We start from the raw sequence: 15864 nt of genomic DNA on the forward strand, positions 1-15864 counted from the left end.
GAATTATCTGCCATATAGGAAATCAAGGTTACTCTTTTGTGATTATTTAAATAGAGCGCTCACGAGCCTCTCGTGTTTGTGGTTCTAATGTCAGTCCTGGCAAACCATGTTTTATGTTTGAGTAACACTCGCCACTCAAACAACTTCCTTTCTCCGTGCCTATTTTGGGAGCACGAGGCATATTAAGAAATGAGTTCTGAAACAAAAAGGAACAAAGCAAGAAGCTCCCCCCCACACTCCGCTCGCACAGAGCCGTGTTAGGATTATCTCAGGTTTCTGGTTTCCTAGGGACGCAGTAACTTCCCTGTGGGTTGTTTTGTGGGCGGTGTTTTTGAATATATGCTAATTCAGCTTTCCTGACAGGGAGACTTGCTCGGCCAGGCTACTCCGCTCTCCTGACAGCAAACAGTGGTGAGAGGCAGTAGTGGGGTCAGGGCACACGCTGCTTTCCTGACAGGAGCCCTCACCGGCCGCCTTTGTCACCGACATGAACCTATGACCATGGAGATGAAGGACTCGGGCAGCGTGGTCCTGACAGCCTACCACCCCCACAGCCCCGCCAGGATCCCGGGTATGGAGCAGAGCTTCGTGCAGGACATCCCCTCTAGCCGCTCGCCTGGCAGCAGGTAAAGGCCAAGGGTCGGGAGTGGTGCAGTGGCCTGACGTGGTACCCAGGTGGGCTGCGGGCTCTACTGATTGCGCAGAGGCAGCCCAAGAGCACTGCTTGGCCACTTGGTTGGCACTTTGCTCTCACACATTGCTTGCCTCCAGACGGGGAAGTGATTCAGCCCAGCACTGCTGGTCATGGCTGGAAGTGGAAAATTCAAGTGCTTGCTTTAAACAGTGGAAGTGACAGATTGAGCCAGTTTCCCGCCTGGGAATCCCAAGACTGGCACGTGAGCCAGGCATCTACTCAGGTCCTTTAGGAAAGCTAGGAGGCTGCAGTGACTGAGGCTGGGTCCCAGAAAATTCATCCTGGTTTGGCTTAGGTGATTATTTGATTCCTTCCTTATTCACTCACCAGCTCCAGCTCACGCCTTTATGTGGGGCTGCAGTTGCTGCTTTGCACACCCCCATACACACAATGGGAGACTGCATCATTAGAGACCTAGTCTAAATAAGAAAATTCCTTTGTGTTGCAGGAAACTAAGTATTGTCTTAATTAACTTTATTTTGTGTGTATGCTTCCCTTCTCTGTATGAGTGCAAGCATTTGTACAGTTGAAGTAAGAGTTTGGGCAACATTATTGCCCCAAGTCTGACCTTTCTCCTAAACATAAGTGGTTGTTCTGTGCAGTTTGCTCCAGTAGAAGTGATGTGGAAGTTCATACTGTAAAAAGCTGAAGAAAGTAGAAAACTTTATTCAGTGACGAGACTGAAAGAAACCAGAACTGAAATCTGAGAAAAAAATAGACGTGTCTCCAGGGCTTAAGTTTATGTCTCCTGTTAACAAAAATAATGATATTTACTTCATGCTGCTTATTTATAGCCCGATGGCTATTTTATTTTCATTGTCATTATTTAGGTTAGCTGCATCTTCCTGTTCTTTGTGTATTTCCCTGGCTGTCTCATAAAGATAAGTCCTTTGTTCTGTTAAACTGTTGTTTGAGAGCAGTACCAAAACACACAATTTCATGTTAAGAAAAGAAACAGAGTCTGGGCTTTTAGAAGCAGACAGAATGGCATTTGTTACTCAAATCAGAAAGCAGTGGTTTGGCATTGAGTTAGTGGGGAACATGTCATTTCTTCCCCAAGGAAGAATGCTAAACTGAGCCTCCTTTAAGTCTGCAAGCAATGGAAATGTGGTGTTTTGCAGTGTTTCTGGTAGGTGTGCTCATTGTTTCAGAATGCCTTTGAAACTTAAGCCCAGAGCGTTTGAGAATTTAAATCACATAAGTATCACTTAAGAAAAGCAGAAGTGAAAATTATTCTTCCTGAAAGAAAAAAAAGAGGATGCTGGCATTCTGATGAGAAACATATTTTGGAACCTCCTGTTGAAAAGCAAAGCCGTGTGTCTCTCTCTGTATATGTATATGTTCATAACATTTTGGTGCTGTCCCCACTTTCTTGTCCTTGGCTTCCTGCAGCTGTCTAACAGCATAGCCAAATTCTGCCATATGAGCAGTCGGTGACCATTTGAGTTTCCAAAGGCTGTTCAGGAGGGGGATTTTATTAACCCAGCATGCAGTCCACTGGAATGCAGAGTCCACGAAGGCAAATGCACCGGGTATTTTAGCAAATGGTAAAATAGGCTCTCATTTAATCCCTACTTCATCTTCAAAGAAGTCTTTCCTGGACTGCATTTTCTGTATAGTTTTGCCTGCTGCCATCCTAATGCAAGAAGCTTTTCTGTAGACTGTTCCTTGATCCCCAGGGCAGCCACTCAAACTATAGCATGGAGTTCCTCAACTGCAGCAGAATCATTTGAAAAATCATGCAGCAAATAGAGGTGCTGTCCATTTTTTGTTTGATAACAAAAAAAGTTAGGACCCAAAGCCTGTTGGTTTTAGTTGGATGTATTTCTAATGAAGTCTATACTTCAGATACGGATCTGTAAGAACAAAACCAGCCTTGAATTTTAGCCTTTTATTTGAGAAGCCACCCATCGGTTCTTTCCCAGTTTAAGTATCAAAATTTTTCATCTCCCCACTACATATCTCTAACTTTGGAGCAATGTTCCACTCATATCAGAAGAACAACTCCACTTAGCAGGCCCAGGCTTTGATGTGAGATTCTTCCAGTTATTTTTTCTCTTGAAAACACTTTCAGTTTGGGAACTCTCTAAGCAGAGGTTTCTCACAGAAGGGGAAGCTAATGCATCCTCTGTCGGCATTAAACTGTTCTGCTTCCTACTATTTAAAGATTTAAAAAAAAAAAAAAAAAAAAAAAAAGGAAATATTTAGGTACCTATCATGAACCTCAAAATAAATCAGTGACTTAAACGTTCATGCCAACTGAAGTATGCAGCTGAGAAACCCATGGACACCAGAATTTACACTAATAAAGTAACAACACTTCAGACCACTTGGCTTCATATTCATCAGCAATTCTTGGAGGGCCAATCAGGGAGACATCCTGTGTGCATGTCAAAACATACCTGTACATCATTAGTAACAGTACAAAATACAGCAACTACAAGTATTTTCATTCACAAACCCAGCAAAAGGGGAGTGTATCTGCCTAGTTACATATTAGGTGATATTGACAGTGGACTGTAATGAGGATAGAAGATGTGCTCGAGTTACTTTGAGTGGAAGATACACCAGTATGCAAAGAAAGATGGATAATAACTTCATAGGTGTAACAAATATGAGAGAAGAATGAAAACTTGACAACATGGTGATGCCATTACTGATCTGCAAAGGGAGAACTTTAGCTTTCAAATTTACTGTTTTGTAACATTAATAAAGGGGTTAAGGAGAGATACCACCAATTCCATGCATTCTCCAGAATGAAGGAGTGTTGGGGGACCAAAGATAGCTATATTTACCTATCTCCTCCACAGCTATTTATATCATTCATTTGTATAGACCTTTATTTTCCACCCACAGACTTCACCAGTTCCACAAATGGGGCAATCTCTGAAAACAGCACTGCTGACATTGTCAGATGTCCAGGATAATTCTCCATCAAAATCTTTCTTTCATTCTGTTTACGTTAAATTGCAAATGCATTTATCCACTTTTCTCATGGAACATTTTGGTCCCTTCGCTTGTTTTGTCAGCTGCTTTATATGGTTGCAGTTGTCTACAGAGTCCATATTATTATTATTATTATTATTATTATTATTATTATTTTATTTATTTATTTATTGCTTTTGAGAAGTAGATATTGAGCAATCTCTGTTCTCTTTCACAGTTAGCAGTTAGTCTAATTCTACAGCATGTGAATACAGTGGGGAAGGCTCCTGTGCTTGTAACCTTCTCCTCACTTCTTTTGATCCCCATTGTTAGAACTCAGAAGCCACAGTACCCGTACCAAATACTTCAGAATATCACACTACTCCTTTCAATGCAGACACTGTCCCAGTGCAACGGTGCCAGTATTTCTTTATGTTTATCACTGCTCATTTTTCCAACCTCACTTCAAAGATTGAAGTACTTAGTAGCTGTGTACAAATATTGCACCTGAATTACACAGAGAAGTGGTGCCATAGCCGTATGTCTTTGTCACATCTCTTTCTGTCCTGCTTGCTAGAAGTGAGAAGCTAGGAGGAGTTATTCCTGTGCTCAAAGGAAACAGGAATGACCTCTATGCCAAATGGCCAGTGAGCCCTCTAAAGTAATTATGCAATTAGGGTAGAACAAAGCATTCCTGAGTGAATCATCCTCAAGCTTTCCTTGACTCAAATATGAGTTAGTGAGTTCCTCAGCCCATTTGTTACTGGTATATCTATCAGCAAAGAACTCATCCGGCACTGATAATCACAAATATTTCTACTGCAATGAGTGGCTTAAGCTTGGATATGCACGAGGTCAGAATCAGAGGAAAGAAAAGGCACACTGTTAACAGGCTTTGTTCCTGCAGAATAGGTTTAGATCAGATTTAAAGGGTACACCAAGCTGCTTATGCATGTAGTAAACATTCTTTATAATAAAAAAATAATTCAAGGAGAGTTTACATGCACAAACAAATTTTTGCACATGCTACACAGATAAAGGACAGAATGGATTTCAGCACCACTAAGCAATGCAGCCAGAAGCTCTGCTTAGCTTTTCTCCTAGTCAAGGGAAAGTCTGGCACAAGCATTTGTTTCTGGGAAGTGCCTGTCCAAACCCTTCATGTTCAGCATGCATGGAGTGGCTTTCTAGGCATCTCTAAACTGGAGACTCAAATAAGAACAGGAAAAAATTCTGAAATTTCTGTAGCACCTTGAATTACTTGCTGACAGCTTCAAGGGTCCCTGCTCTGTAAGTCTAGGACTTCCAGACTTTGGGTCAATAGCAAAGTCATTATGCCAGACAAGCATGGCACCAGATCCTTCTGCAGTGTTCATTCCCTCTTGATAGCCCCAAGATGCTACAGAGATGTCAGTGTGAGGTAAAGTGCCCTGAAATAATGACTGTATTTCTGAAAGGAATAAAACTAGAAGAGAAGCCCTTCTGCACAAAAATTTGGCTTGCAACAAGAGGAACTGAAAGAGCAGTTCAGGTTTCATCCCGACAGCAGTAGAATTTATCACACTGTAGTAAGGTCTGTATGCCCTAAGGCTGGGAGATCTGGGTTTAATTTATGTCAGACTGATTGAGCAGCTCCCCTGCTCAGTTGTATACAAACGATGTCAAGAATGTCTTCTAAGTGATGCAGGATAAACAACCTTAACTATTTTGGATGTTTATCTCACTCTACCATAAACTTCCCCAGAAGACAAAAATAAAAAGCTGGCCCCTTTTCTACAGTAAATATTGAAATGGCTTGGGCCTCTTGCAGCGACTTGGACTCAAAACTTACCAAATTAAAATTTAAAATGTACTAAAAGTGGTAAAAGAAAACTGCGTAACAGTAGTCTAGGAAAATATTGTACTGGCACAGACTGCGCAAGAAGTATGTTTTGTGGAAAAATGAAGAGTTTTTATAATTTTCAGCAGCTTCCTAAAATATGGTTTTAATACTATACTTTTTTAGATGTCAGGAATGATAATTCTTAATGAAACATTTAGTGGGAGGATGCGTATAAATAAGTCAGACAATAGTAGACACACTTTTCCTGTAGGTTTTTTGAAATACCTACAGAATGTCCTCTGGGAGCCTCACTGAGGAATGTAGTATTTATAGCCTGTTCCTCATGTTATGGATGAAACTAAAGTTGGCTTCTCTGGTTACTTTTTAGTTTGGTGCTCCTGCTGCTCTCCCTGGTACCTCCATATGCAGAGCTGATGGGAAACATCTGGTACTGTCCCTTTGATCATTTTGTTTGGTCGAGCATTCAGCCAGCTGCCCCATTCATTTCTAAGTCACTTATCTCTGATTTTTGCAGGGCTGGAGCTGCCTGCAAAAAGCATAAGACCTAAGAGCCCCATGTGCCCTACTCAGACATCTTCAGATTGCATCTGGCATATTGACAGTACTGGCACAGCAAATAGCCAGGAATCAAGAGCTGTAAAGTAGTTCTTTTGCTCAGGAGATCAAAATAATTCTGTGTTAATATGCAGAAAACTGCAAAACACAGTTATGCATTACTAGTAAAAGTCCTAGGTAGGATGGAATCTGAAAAGCATCTGGTTAGCACTGTACAAATTTAGAAACACATCCTGAAGTAGTGCTGAGTATCCATAGCAAGTGATCAAGTTAACATCCTGGATTTGGCTAACCACGGTATTAGCAGCCACTCTGTGGTGCTTTGCTCCAGCTGGCAGGCAGTGTATCTGCTGTTGGGGAGGGCCTGTGCTCTGTGCAAGCTTCAGATCACACTTGGAGGGGGGGAGTCTGAAAGAACTGGGAGAAGAGGGTCAGGGTCATGTCTCAAGGCACTGACTGAAGCCAGGCATCCATCCTCTTTAGGTGGCCCCTTTGCTGGCCTCCTCCTTTTTCTCCCTGTGGCAACAGTTCCCATTGTGGTCCTTCACATCCTCCTGTGTTTGCCAGAGACTCTGAAGAGAGAGTCAAAAAGAGAAAAGAGGAGCAGAAGGAAGAGGGGAGAAAGGGAAAGATGAAGAAGTGTCTGATTCTCCTCTTATGTGCATAGAAAAGTAGTAAGAAAAGAAACCTCTACCAAAGGATGCTGTCTTGTGGGACCATTTACAGTTGACCCTGAAGTCCCACCAGAGACATACAGCAGAGGGTTTCTAAATGATATTTAAGGTGGTGATTTTTAAGTCAAAAGCTGAGATGATTTAAATCAGTTTGTTTGAAAAAGAGTCCCCATTACCCTGAAGGACTGCTTTAGCTGAGGTCAGCATAAGTGCTTGAGTTGGCATCCCTTGTAATTAATGCAGGGAAAGACTGATGTTCTGTGAAGGAACCCTCAGCTCTGTAATTCATTTCTTCCTCCCCTGCCTGTATCTGTTAACTTTCCAGACACCGCCAGAGCCTCTGGTCTCTGAGGAAAGAGAGCGGAACAAACACTGAAGCAGAGAGCCCATTATCAGCTTGTTTGTTCGAAGGCGGCTGTTTTCTGATTTAGGATGCTATGTGTAATGCTCAGCTACTGTGAGCCTGTGGGATTTTCAGATGTGTGAAATCATCCAGTGTAGGATGGACATATGCTGAAGGTTTAAACAGAGGAAGGCATAACAAAGGAGAGATAGAAGTCTCTCCTTGTCATTAATATATTTCCACCTGAACACTAGACAAGACATTTTTAACTTTTCTTACTGCAGGAGTTGCTCTGAGCATATTATGAGCAAGGTAATGATGATAAATCTTTCTGTAGAGAGTAGAATAGCCCCTGCCTGTGCAAAGAAAAAGAAGGGAGTGTATACTGAAAAATTATATTGGATGGTGAAGTCCAACTGTGTTAACATCATTTACCAGATGAAAGACAAGTAGAGCAAGAGGCAAGCTGGGGAACTGTGTTTCCAACATCGGTTGGCCCAGCCTCAGGGCATCAGTCAGCAGGTCACTCTCACAGCTTGTCACCACAGATGGAAGAAGCTGTAAGTCCTCATATATTACTGCAGCTAATTGGAAAAATACTAGCATCCCAATAGACAGACTAAAAAAGACTAAAAATATTAGCATCCCAATTGGAGAAGGAATAACAAATTTCTGCAAGGGCTGAATTTGGCTAAGTACTATGTTGCTTACTAAATGCTGCAAATTAGTGAATCTACCCAGACACTGGTTTAGTCTGTGCAAACTAGCAGAAGTAATAGAGAACCTCCTCCACATCAGATTTTCTTCCTCTGGCTAATAAAACCTCAGAACAAAATATCATTTAGGCTTACTTTCTGTTCCAGTGATGATCATACCTAGTGGTCAAGAGGGAATTTAACAGTGAGAATGTCAGATCCTTTTTAATGTTAACTGCGCATGAGAGCAAGACCTGGAGAGTTGTAGCATTCACCCTTACTTGAAATCATCTGGATTTTTTATTCTCCTCTAATAAAAGGTCAAAAATAAACCCTACTGTGAAACCTAGCTTGGGATAAAAGCTCTATTTATTCCCAATGATTTAGTTAATGTCTACTAAGGAGAGGTACAGTCAATGGAAACTTTATCTTTGAATTCACTGCAGAAGGGATCAAGCCAACAGAACTCATATATCTTGTCTATAATTTTGCTTACAAACAATGACTGATTTCATTACACCTCTTCTGTCAGCTCAAGCTGATGATCTATTTAATAGCATTCTTGCTAAAGAAGAAAAGACGAATCTATTTAAAGGTATTAAAAAAAAATAGCATCTAGGTCTGTCTTTTTTTTTTTTTAAATACTTCCCTCTGTTACTGAAATATATTGAAAACTTGAGTTCTAAACATTACTCTGGATGTAATGGAGGTAAATGTAAAATCTGTGCTGTAGCTATAGGTGAAACATGAAGCAAGGGAGCTTAGGGCATTCTCTGAAGATGTTTTGCAGACTTGGCTGTCCTTGACCATTTCTAGGCCAGATGGTGCCCAGATCATGCATGTGCAAGGAAGTGAAAGGAAAACAGCAAGCTTATCCTGATGAACAGAGACAAGGGAAGCCTTTGTACTCAGACAACAGCAGGATTTCACATTGAAAGTTTTCGCTTTTGGAGAGACGGTAGGCAGAAGGAAGCCAGGACAGCTGGTCAAGCAGAGGAGAGAGTACTTTTAAATGTGTGGCAGTCCTTAGTCTCCTGCTGGAACAATCACACCCACCTTGTGTAAGGCAACTTTCACTCAGAGGATGCATTTCTTCACCATCCCTGATGATTGCAGCAATCCTTTTCTCCTACCTTGCTTACATTCTTTCTTCCCTCCTCACTTTCAATCAGAAAAAGCAATTAAACAATGTGATTTTAATGAGAACATTACTGAAAACATGAGGTTTCTGGAAGTGTTAATTTATACTTACAGTATTCACAAGTCTATATAAGGAGCATGAAAATTTAGGTAACCCATGCGTCACTGGCAATTCACAAAATATACAGCAAGCATTAAAACTATATTGACCACAAGACAAAAACTCACTTGAGTCTTCTTCAGTTGTATTTCTTCAAGCCATCTGTTGCCTCTGACAGACTGGAAATTAAAAATAAACAAACAAATGAAACTACTGTGTCTCTTTCTGAAAAGCTGTCTTCAGCATCCAAAAACTTCATGTTCTGTATTTAGGAAGCACACCACAGATTTTTGGGAGGGACACTGACTCTCCAGCTGTTTCTTGTGGTCAAGATGCGTTGCAGCCTTAATTTACTCCAGCAGTGCTAGCTTTTTTTAGTTAGGATTTTTTTTTAAGGGCTAGCTATGCCAGGATTGAAGTTAACTCTGCCACTCTCCGAAATTCAGTAAGACCATGCAAACCAAACCAGTTTGCCTCAGTCTATACTAAGCATTAGTAAATCTGCAGTTAATTATTGCTATATGTCATGCAACAATGAGTCACGTATGCAGTGTACATTGTCATAGGATATCCTTCAAGGCCCATTTTCTCTTTTCAGATTCAAACAAGGGGTATGGTATTCATGTGGGTAGTGAGAATGCCTCTAATTGAAAGTGTTAGTGATATCAAGAATTCTAGAAGATACAGCAAATTTTGCTTTTCAGGGTTAAACTTCTACTTAAATAGAGACTTACTGAAGCAAGCAGGAAGCATAGCATTTTTTATTGAATTCACAGTTCTTTCTGGTTGGTCTCAGATACAAGACACTTAAATCTGTGCTCTCTGAGTACGTAAAGCCCAGATATGATGCCTGCATTCTGATACTGAAAGTCCCTATCACAGGCAAAAAGGAAACACGTAAAAGAGTGAAAAAGTCAAAAAGTTGCCTGACACCATAACATTTATTAGCAAGGCAGTATATCCATAGACAGTGAATTACCACATAATGATTACACCATAGGAATCTGGGACATCTTTTTATGAGGTGGCTGCAAGCAAACCCAGCCTCTTTTGTCTCCATCCAGGTTCTATCTGCATTAGCACGTCTTTGTGCCCAAGCCAGTGAATGGGTGTAGCACTGCACTGCCACAATGGCTTCTGACCCCCTTCTCCAGCTCCTGGCACAGCACTGGAGGCTGGAATTCAAAGTGTTTAGACTAATGCTCCTGGACTGATAAGAAAAATAGAGTATGTTTTTCTGAACAGGCCAGTCTGCTGATTAATAGGTTAGGCTGGCTATTTTCAGGGCTAAACGCTTAAAGTAAATAGGTGAAAAACACCGCTGCATTTTTCTCAAATATTTTGCAGACTGGAGGGGAAACTTTATCTTACTTACTCAAATCATAACAGAATATCTCATTCATTTGTGCAAATCAGAGTCCTACCACAGCAAAACACCGTGGGGGGGAAAGAAAAAAAAAAAAGAAGAAAAAAAAAAAAGCAGGTTATACTTTACTTTAGGTTGTACTTTTTTTCCCCCAGTTTATCCAATCTGTGTGGATGAGGTGATCTGATTTTCCAAGGGAATAAGGCTTGAAATATCATTTATTTCTTAAGCAATAGATAGGCCAGTCAGCATCTGACTATCCATTAGAATCTCTTTCCTGATTAAATCTCATCTGCTGGATCAGGAGTATGGTGATGTTTGCAAGCTGAATTGAGACATATTCAAACACGGTAAATAAGGTTCATAACCTTTATTCGTGAGTGGTCAATGCAGCCTTTGGTTTCTGATTCATTTCAAGGCACTAATCCAGGGCTGCAGCTATGCTAAAACAGACACTGACTACTGCATAAGTGGGTGGAAAAACATCATTCACCAGTTAGCTGGATATATCTGCTGAAAGTATGTCTGTAATTCTGTGGAGGCAATGGTATTACTAAGAACAGATTGGTTTCTGAGACTGCCTCAAACCCAGCCAGCTGTAGTTAAAGCCTCAAAGGCTGACAAAGTGCATTCCTAATTATATCAGTGGAGTGGACAGCCAGATTAAGTTACCTCCTTTGAGAGTACTGGTGATGAGTCTCTATCACTGTGATGGATCTTACATTTTATCCAACCGAAAGAGGACCTCGGGCTGTGCAACTGTTTTAATAGAAATAGGATAAACACTAAGGTGATATATGCATATCTATAGAACTCCCATAAAGTCTACAGAGGGCCACATCTCACAACTTCACTTGATGTAGCAGTACCAGTTAATATTAAATAGGCATTCTCTGAAGAGTTTGAATTCATTAATTATCGGATTCATCTTTGAAATTAATGAACAGAACTTGCATCAGGTACTAGAAACAACCAGGAGGACAAGAGATAGTGGAAAGAGTTTTGATATCTTTACAGAAAACTGATATTTATGGCTTTGGCCATCTTCACAGAGTCTTACACCATTCTCTGACACCAATATACTTAAGCAACTGGTATAATTGAAGATGATAAGCTCAGTGGTTTTTTTGGGGTATATGTTTTTCTGTGATCTATATTTAGCTAAAAACTGATTTTTATACCACTTTTCCATCACTATTGACAGTCTATACAATGAGTAATTCCCCATAATGTGGTTATAGCAAAGCAAATTCAGCATCCTCTGAATAAAATTTGAAGGCAAAGAATACACCTTAAGGATAAACAATGAACAGCACGTGATTGCATATTCTGGGAGGAGTGACATATTCATACCAAAGGGGAGGAAACTTCTTGATCTTCAACATCAATTTTACATGTGAGGAAAAGAATTCACTCTCTTTGCAAGACTACTGCTATGTATTTTGTTTGGGAAAAATCCTGTTTGCTTAAGCAAATATTTCTGCCACCATTGGCCTTTCCAACATTTAAACATTTAAAATGGCTATCCAAAGCAAGAGAGTTGATACAGTTCTCTGTATGTACCAATTGGAAAATCCTGTTTAGAACTACATGGTGTGCTCAGCCAATCAGATAAGCCATGCCTGCAGAGAGAACATTTGATTTAACAGTTGAAGTGCGAAGGATACAGAGAGTTGAATCTGTGGCTTATTAATAAGGTAGTTGACATCTCACAGTATTTGAGGCTAGATCCGAAACTCCTCTTGGCTGCAGCAGGCTTTGGGATTGTCTCTAAAGATATAAGTGTTAGTATTCTGTAGTCAGCTCTATTTTCCTGATACTCTTTGCAGTCCTCGTTGGTCATTGGTGCTATTCATTCTATTCTCCTATTTAAAAACTCCTAAATTCATTCTCTGAGATCACATTTCTACTGGATCCACTTTTTGCAGCTATAGGACATTTTGATAAAAAACAATAAACTTCAGCCAAAACCTACTGAACTACACAGGAAAGATAATAGAGTGGGCAATTCTGTAATGGTCATTCATGATGGAAAAAGTGAGTAAGTTCAATGGGATTTTTCTCTTTTAGATTCATAATAGACCCTTTTTTGGATTGCCCTCAGAACAACATACTTACAAATGGAAATACTGTCACCAGTTAATACTGGACCCCAAAATCCAAACAAAACAATGAAGCAACACAGACTTTCCTTCCTCTTCTGATTGCATCACTGGAACTGCTGTCTAATGCAGGAATTTTGTTTGAAAAAACTTCCTTCTGTGTTTTTTACCGTGCTGTGTGCCTGCATTCCTGTTCACTTGTGTGCTTGATTAGCTGAAATCAAATACAATGATGTGAATCTCCAAGCAGCTATAAAAGCTCAAACTGGGCAAAGCTAACAGTAGCAAATACTCCGCATTGCCATCTTCGTGGGAATTGTTCTTCAGAAAGCAAAAGAGCTGATGCAAAATCATGTATGTGTTTTTCCATCATGTTGTTTTGTCATTATATAACTGTTCAGAAGTTTGCTCTTTAGCAGGCTTCAAATAGACATGCGGACAGGTAACAAAGAATGTATTGTTTGTGTCTGTGCCTCATATGCAGCTATCCTTTGGAAAGAAGTGACTAGAATTTTAAGATTTCTGTGAGTATCAAACTGTGGAATTTTCCCTCTACCTGCAGTATTCTCTATGCTTTTTCTATCACTGTTGATTTCTGCTGACTTGCTCTTCTGTGGTTTTGCAGTAAGTTCTGTAGAATTTTTAGAACTAGGAAGGTATTTTGGTTTTTTGTAGTTGATGTTTTATCTCCTAGGGATGATTCACTGAATTGATTCTGACCATAATTATCTATTTAAATGGACAGAAATCTGATTTTTAGGGGGCTAAGTTGAGAAGATTGGTAGAGATTTATATCCTCCTATTTATAATTTTGAACTGTGTGCTTTATGAAAAGAAGAATTAGCACAACAAATCAGCAACTTAACCAAGGAATCCTCTAATCACTAGAAAAATCTAAAAGAACTGAAAACTTTAAAATGAAGGATACAGTGACTACTAGTTAATGAAATAACAAATGCATGAGTCAGACTAAAAACATCTAAAATCTACTTTTATGCCAACCATGCATTCATTTTAGTGCTTCTGCTGTGAGAATAAATTTTATGTTGTGCATTTCTGTTATCAACAAAAATTTGATTAATAAATCTCTGAAATAGAGCCATGTCTGACATCATAGGAAAAGATCTTGGTGAGTACAATCTGCCATTACCAAGCAATGAAGTAGCGGATAAAGAAACATGCTGAAAATGGATGGAAGATCATGAAAATTTCTTTCATTGAAGAACATTTTAAATAAAAACTCAACATGTTGATTTGATGTGGTTCTTTACTTAAAATACTGATTTGATCATACAATTATTGGAAACAAAGCTGTTGAAAAGTTTTATTATTGGTTATTATTTATTATATGGAAAATCTGATTATTGAAAATCAGAGCAGTTACTCAGAAGACTAACCATGTACTGAAAACACATTGATGTCATCAGGCATTTCAACAAAGAAAGCATTAAGAATATAAATTTTCAATATGCTGGATTTGATGGGAATTATTTTTTTTTAAAGTTAAGCATGTAAACTTCTTTTATGTAATTCTTTAAATGCCTAAGATTGAGTAATTTCTTACACTGTGTTTGAGTTCTTACTATTATCCTATACAGTATGTAAATAGGAAAGTCCTGCTTCACTGGAAATTATGATAAGAAAGCAGCTTCTTGGTTAGCTGCAACCTCATGCTACAATGTTTGTCTAACAAAAATGAAATCAGTTTATTTTGCATCAAGAAGTCAATCAGATAATATCTTTGGAGGAAATTCCTTACTTGCACACTTGTACCTATACTGTAGAAAACCTTCTGACAAGGAAGGAACACTTTGAACACCTTTTGATAGATGAGCTCTCTTTAACCCTAATAGAAGAAAAATAATGAGCAAATTTGTGACTCCATTTAGTAGCTGTTGTTTTGTTTTCATTGGATATAAACTTTCTCATGAGCTTATTCTTAGTGGCATTCATCCCATTTCCTGTAGTGTTTGCTGAGTCCATTTCATATATTCTTTATTCATATTCTTTAGTATATGAGGCAGAATTGTCCCTTTGTAATGGATGGACAACTGGGGGAATCAGTCATGTAGTTCATGAAGGACAGACCCAAATGACACGTAAGCTTGACTGTGGATATGACCTTGGGAGTGACCTGGGATCCTTCTGATCCATCTCCCAGTCCAGATCACTGCATCAAAATGTTACAGTGAGACCAGAAAACTTCCTCTGGCTGTCCTAAGAACTGTAGCTCAGCCTATGACAGACATAAAAGTGTAGCAAAAAACCAAACAAAATAGCTGCCTACAGACTTGTAAACCTCCTGGAGCTATGATAACTACATTTATGTTAGTGTTTTCTAGAGAAAACTTTAGAGAAATAAGCAAATCATGAATAGAAAATGGTTTAGTTTCTACTTGTTCGTTATTTGATAAAACATATGTTGCCAAATTCCCTGCAATGCAACAGATGCTATCTGGTGCTCAGATAACTCTGAACTACTTCATCTATTAGGACTCAGAAATACAAGCAAGTTATGGTGATTTAATAAACTGAAACTTATCTATGTGAGATTTTGTAACCATCCAGAGACCTGCTCTTAAGATGGAGCAAACAAGAAAATATTTTAACTAACCTTTTACCCCTCTCATGGCAGAATAATTTTGAATAATGTCACATTTGCTGTGGTCTGAACTTATACCTGATAGCTAAAGTGGCTCAGATGACACACAGGAGCTTTTCTTGTAGTAACAATATTATTATTTCTCAAAGTTCTTACAATTAGGTGCATCTGAAAATCTTTCCTCTGGACCAAAATAACTCCATAATTACTACCAAGGAAATCATTTCTGGGGGTGATACATGAGTATGGAAAAAGGGATGCATTAATGCTTTCTTTATGTCTCCACCACAACCTTTTGAGACAGGAAAAAAAATTTCATCCACATATCTCAGAAGTTCTAGGCCTCAGTAATCACTCTTAACTTAAGTAATAACACAGCATCAGGCATCTTCACTCAAATGAGTATGTTACGCCATCTTCAAAATATGTTTGATTTATATTAGCTTTTCACTGGCATAATTGCTGAATCTGCAGTACAAACTACTTGGAGAAAGAAAGCTGTTTGAGAACATGTGCTAAGTTCATTTAGGATTTCTCTCCAAGACAGGGAAAAGATTAATACAGCCATGAAAACAAAGGCCATACAGCCTCTGCCAGCTCCTTTTCCAATTGCCTGAATGCTAAAATGTTCACTGAAGTTTCCTCAGGAATCTCACTCTTCAGCCCACACATGTCCACAGCTCCAGCAGAAGTGATGTCTGCAAGCCTGTGCAAAAGAAATACTCCAAACCTGACTGGCAGCTGACCAACTGGCTGTGATCAGTCTCCAGAGCTGAGTCTTGAGCTTGAATGACCGTGTCTTGCTAGTGTTGGCAGTGCAGAAGC

At 39.4% G+C, this 15864-nt stretch overlaps 1 protein-coding gene across 3 annotated transcripts in view; it reads left to right on the plus strand.

Moving 5' to 3' along the window:
• Window positions 1-234: 234 nt before the first annotated feature.
• The window catches only part of ARHGAP28 (Rho GTPase activating protein 28), a 76049-nt gene continuing 60419 nt past the window's right edge, over window positions 235-15864 (plus strand). The window contains exons 1-2 of one of the 3 annotated variants that reach the window (XM_048938528.1): window positions 235-272; window positions 364-626. In XM_048938528.1, the coding sequence (XP_048794485.1) occupies window positions 496-626 (131 nt within the window). In that variant the 5' untranslated portion in view covers window positions 235-272; window positions 364-495. Of the gene's footprint in view, window positions 273-336; window positions 627-15864 lie in introns of those variants that run through there. The other 2 variants (XM_048938529.1, XM_048938527.1) reach the window with 2 other exon arrangements.

The sequence above is a fragment of the Lagopus muta genome, chromosome 3 (assembly GCF_023343835.1).
Source record: "Lagopus muta isolate bLagMut1 chromosome 3, bLagMut1 primary, whole genome shotgun sequence".
In the NCBI taxonomy this organism is placed as follows: domain Eukaryota; kingdom Metazoa; phylum Chordata; class Aves; order Galliformes; family Phasianidae; genus Lagopus; species Lagopus muta.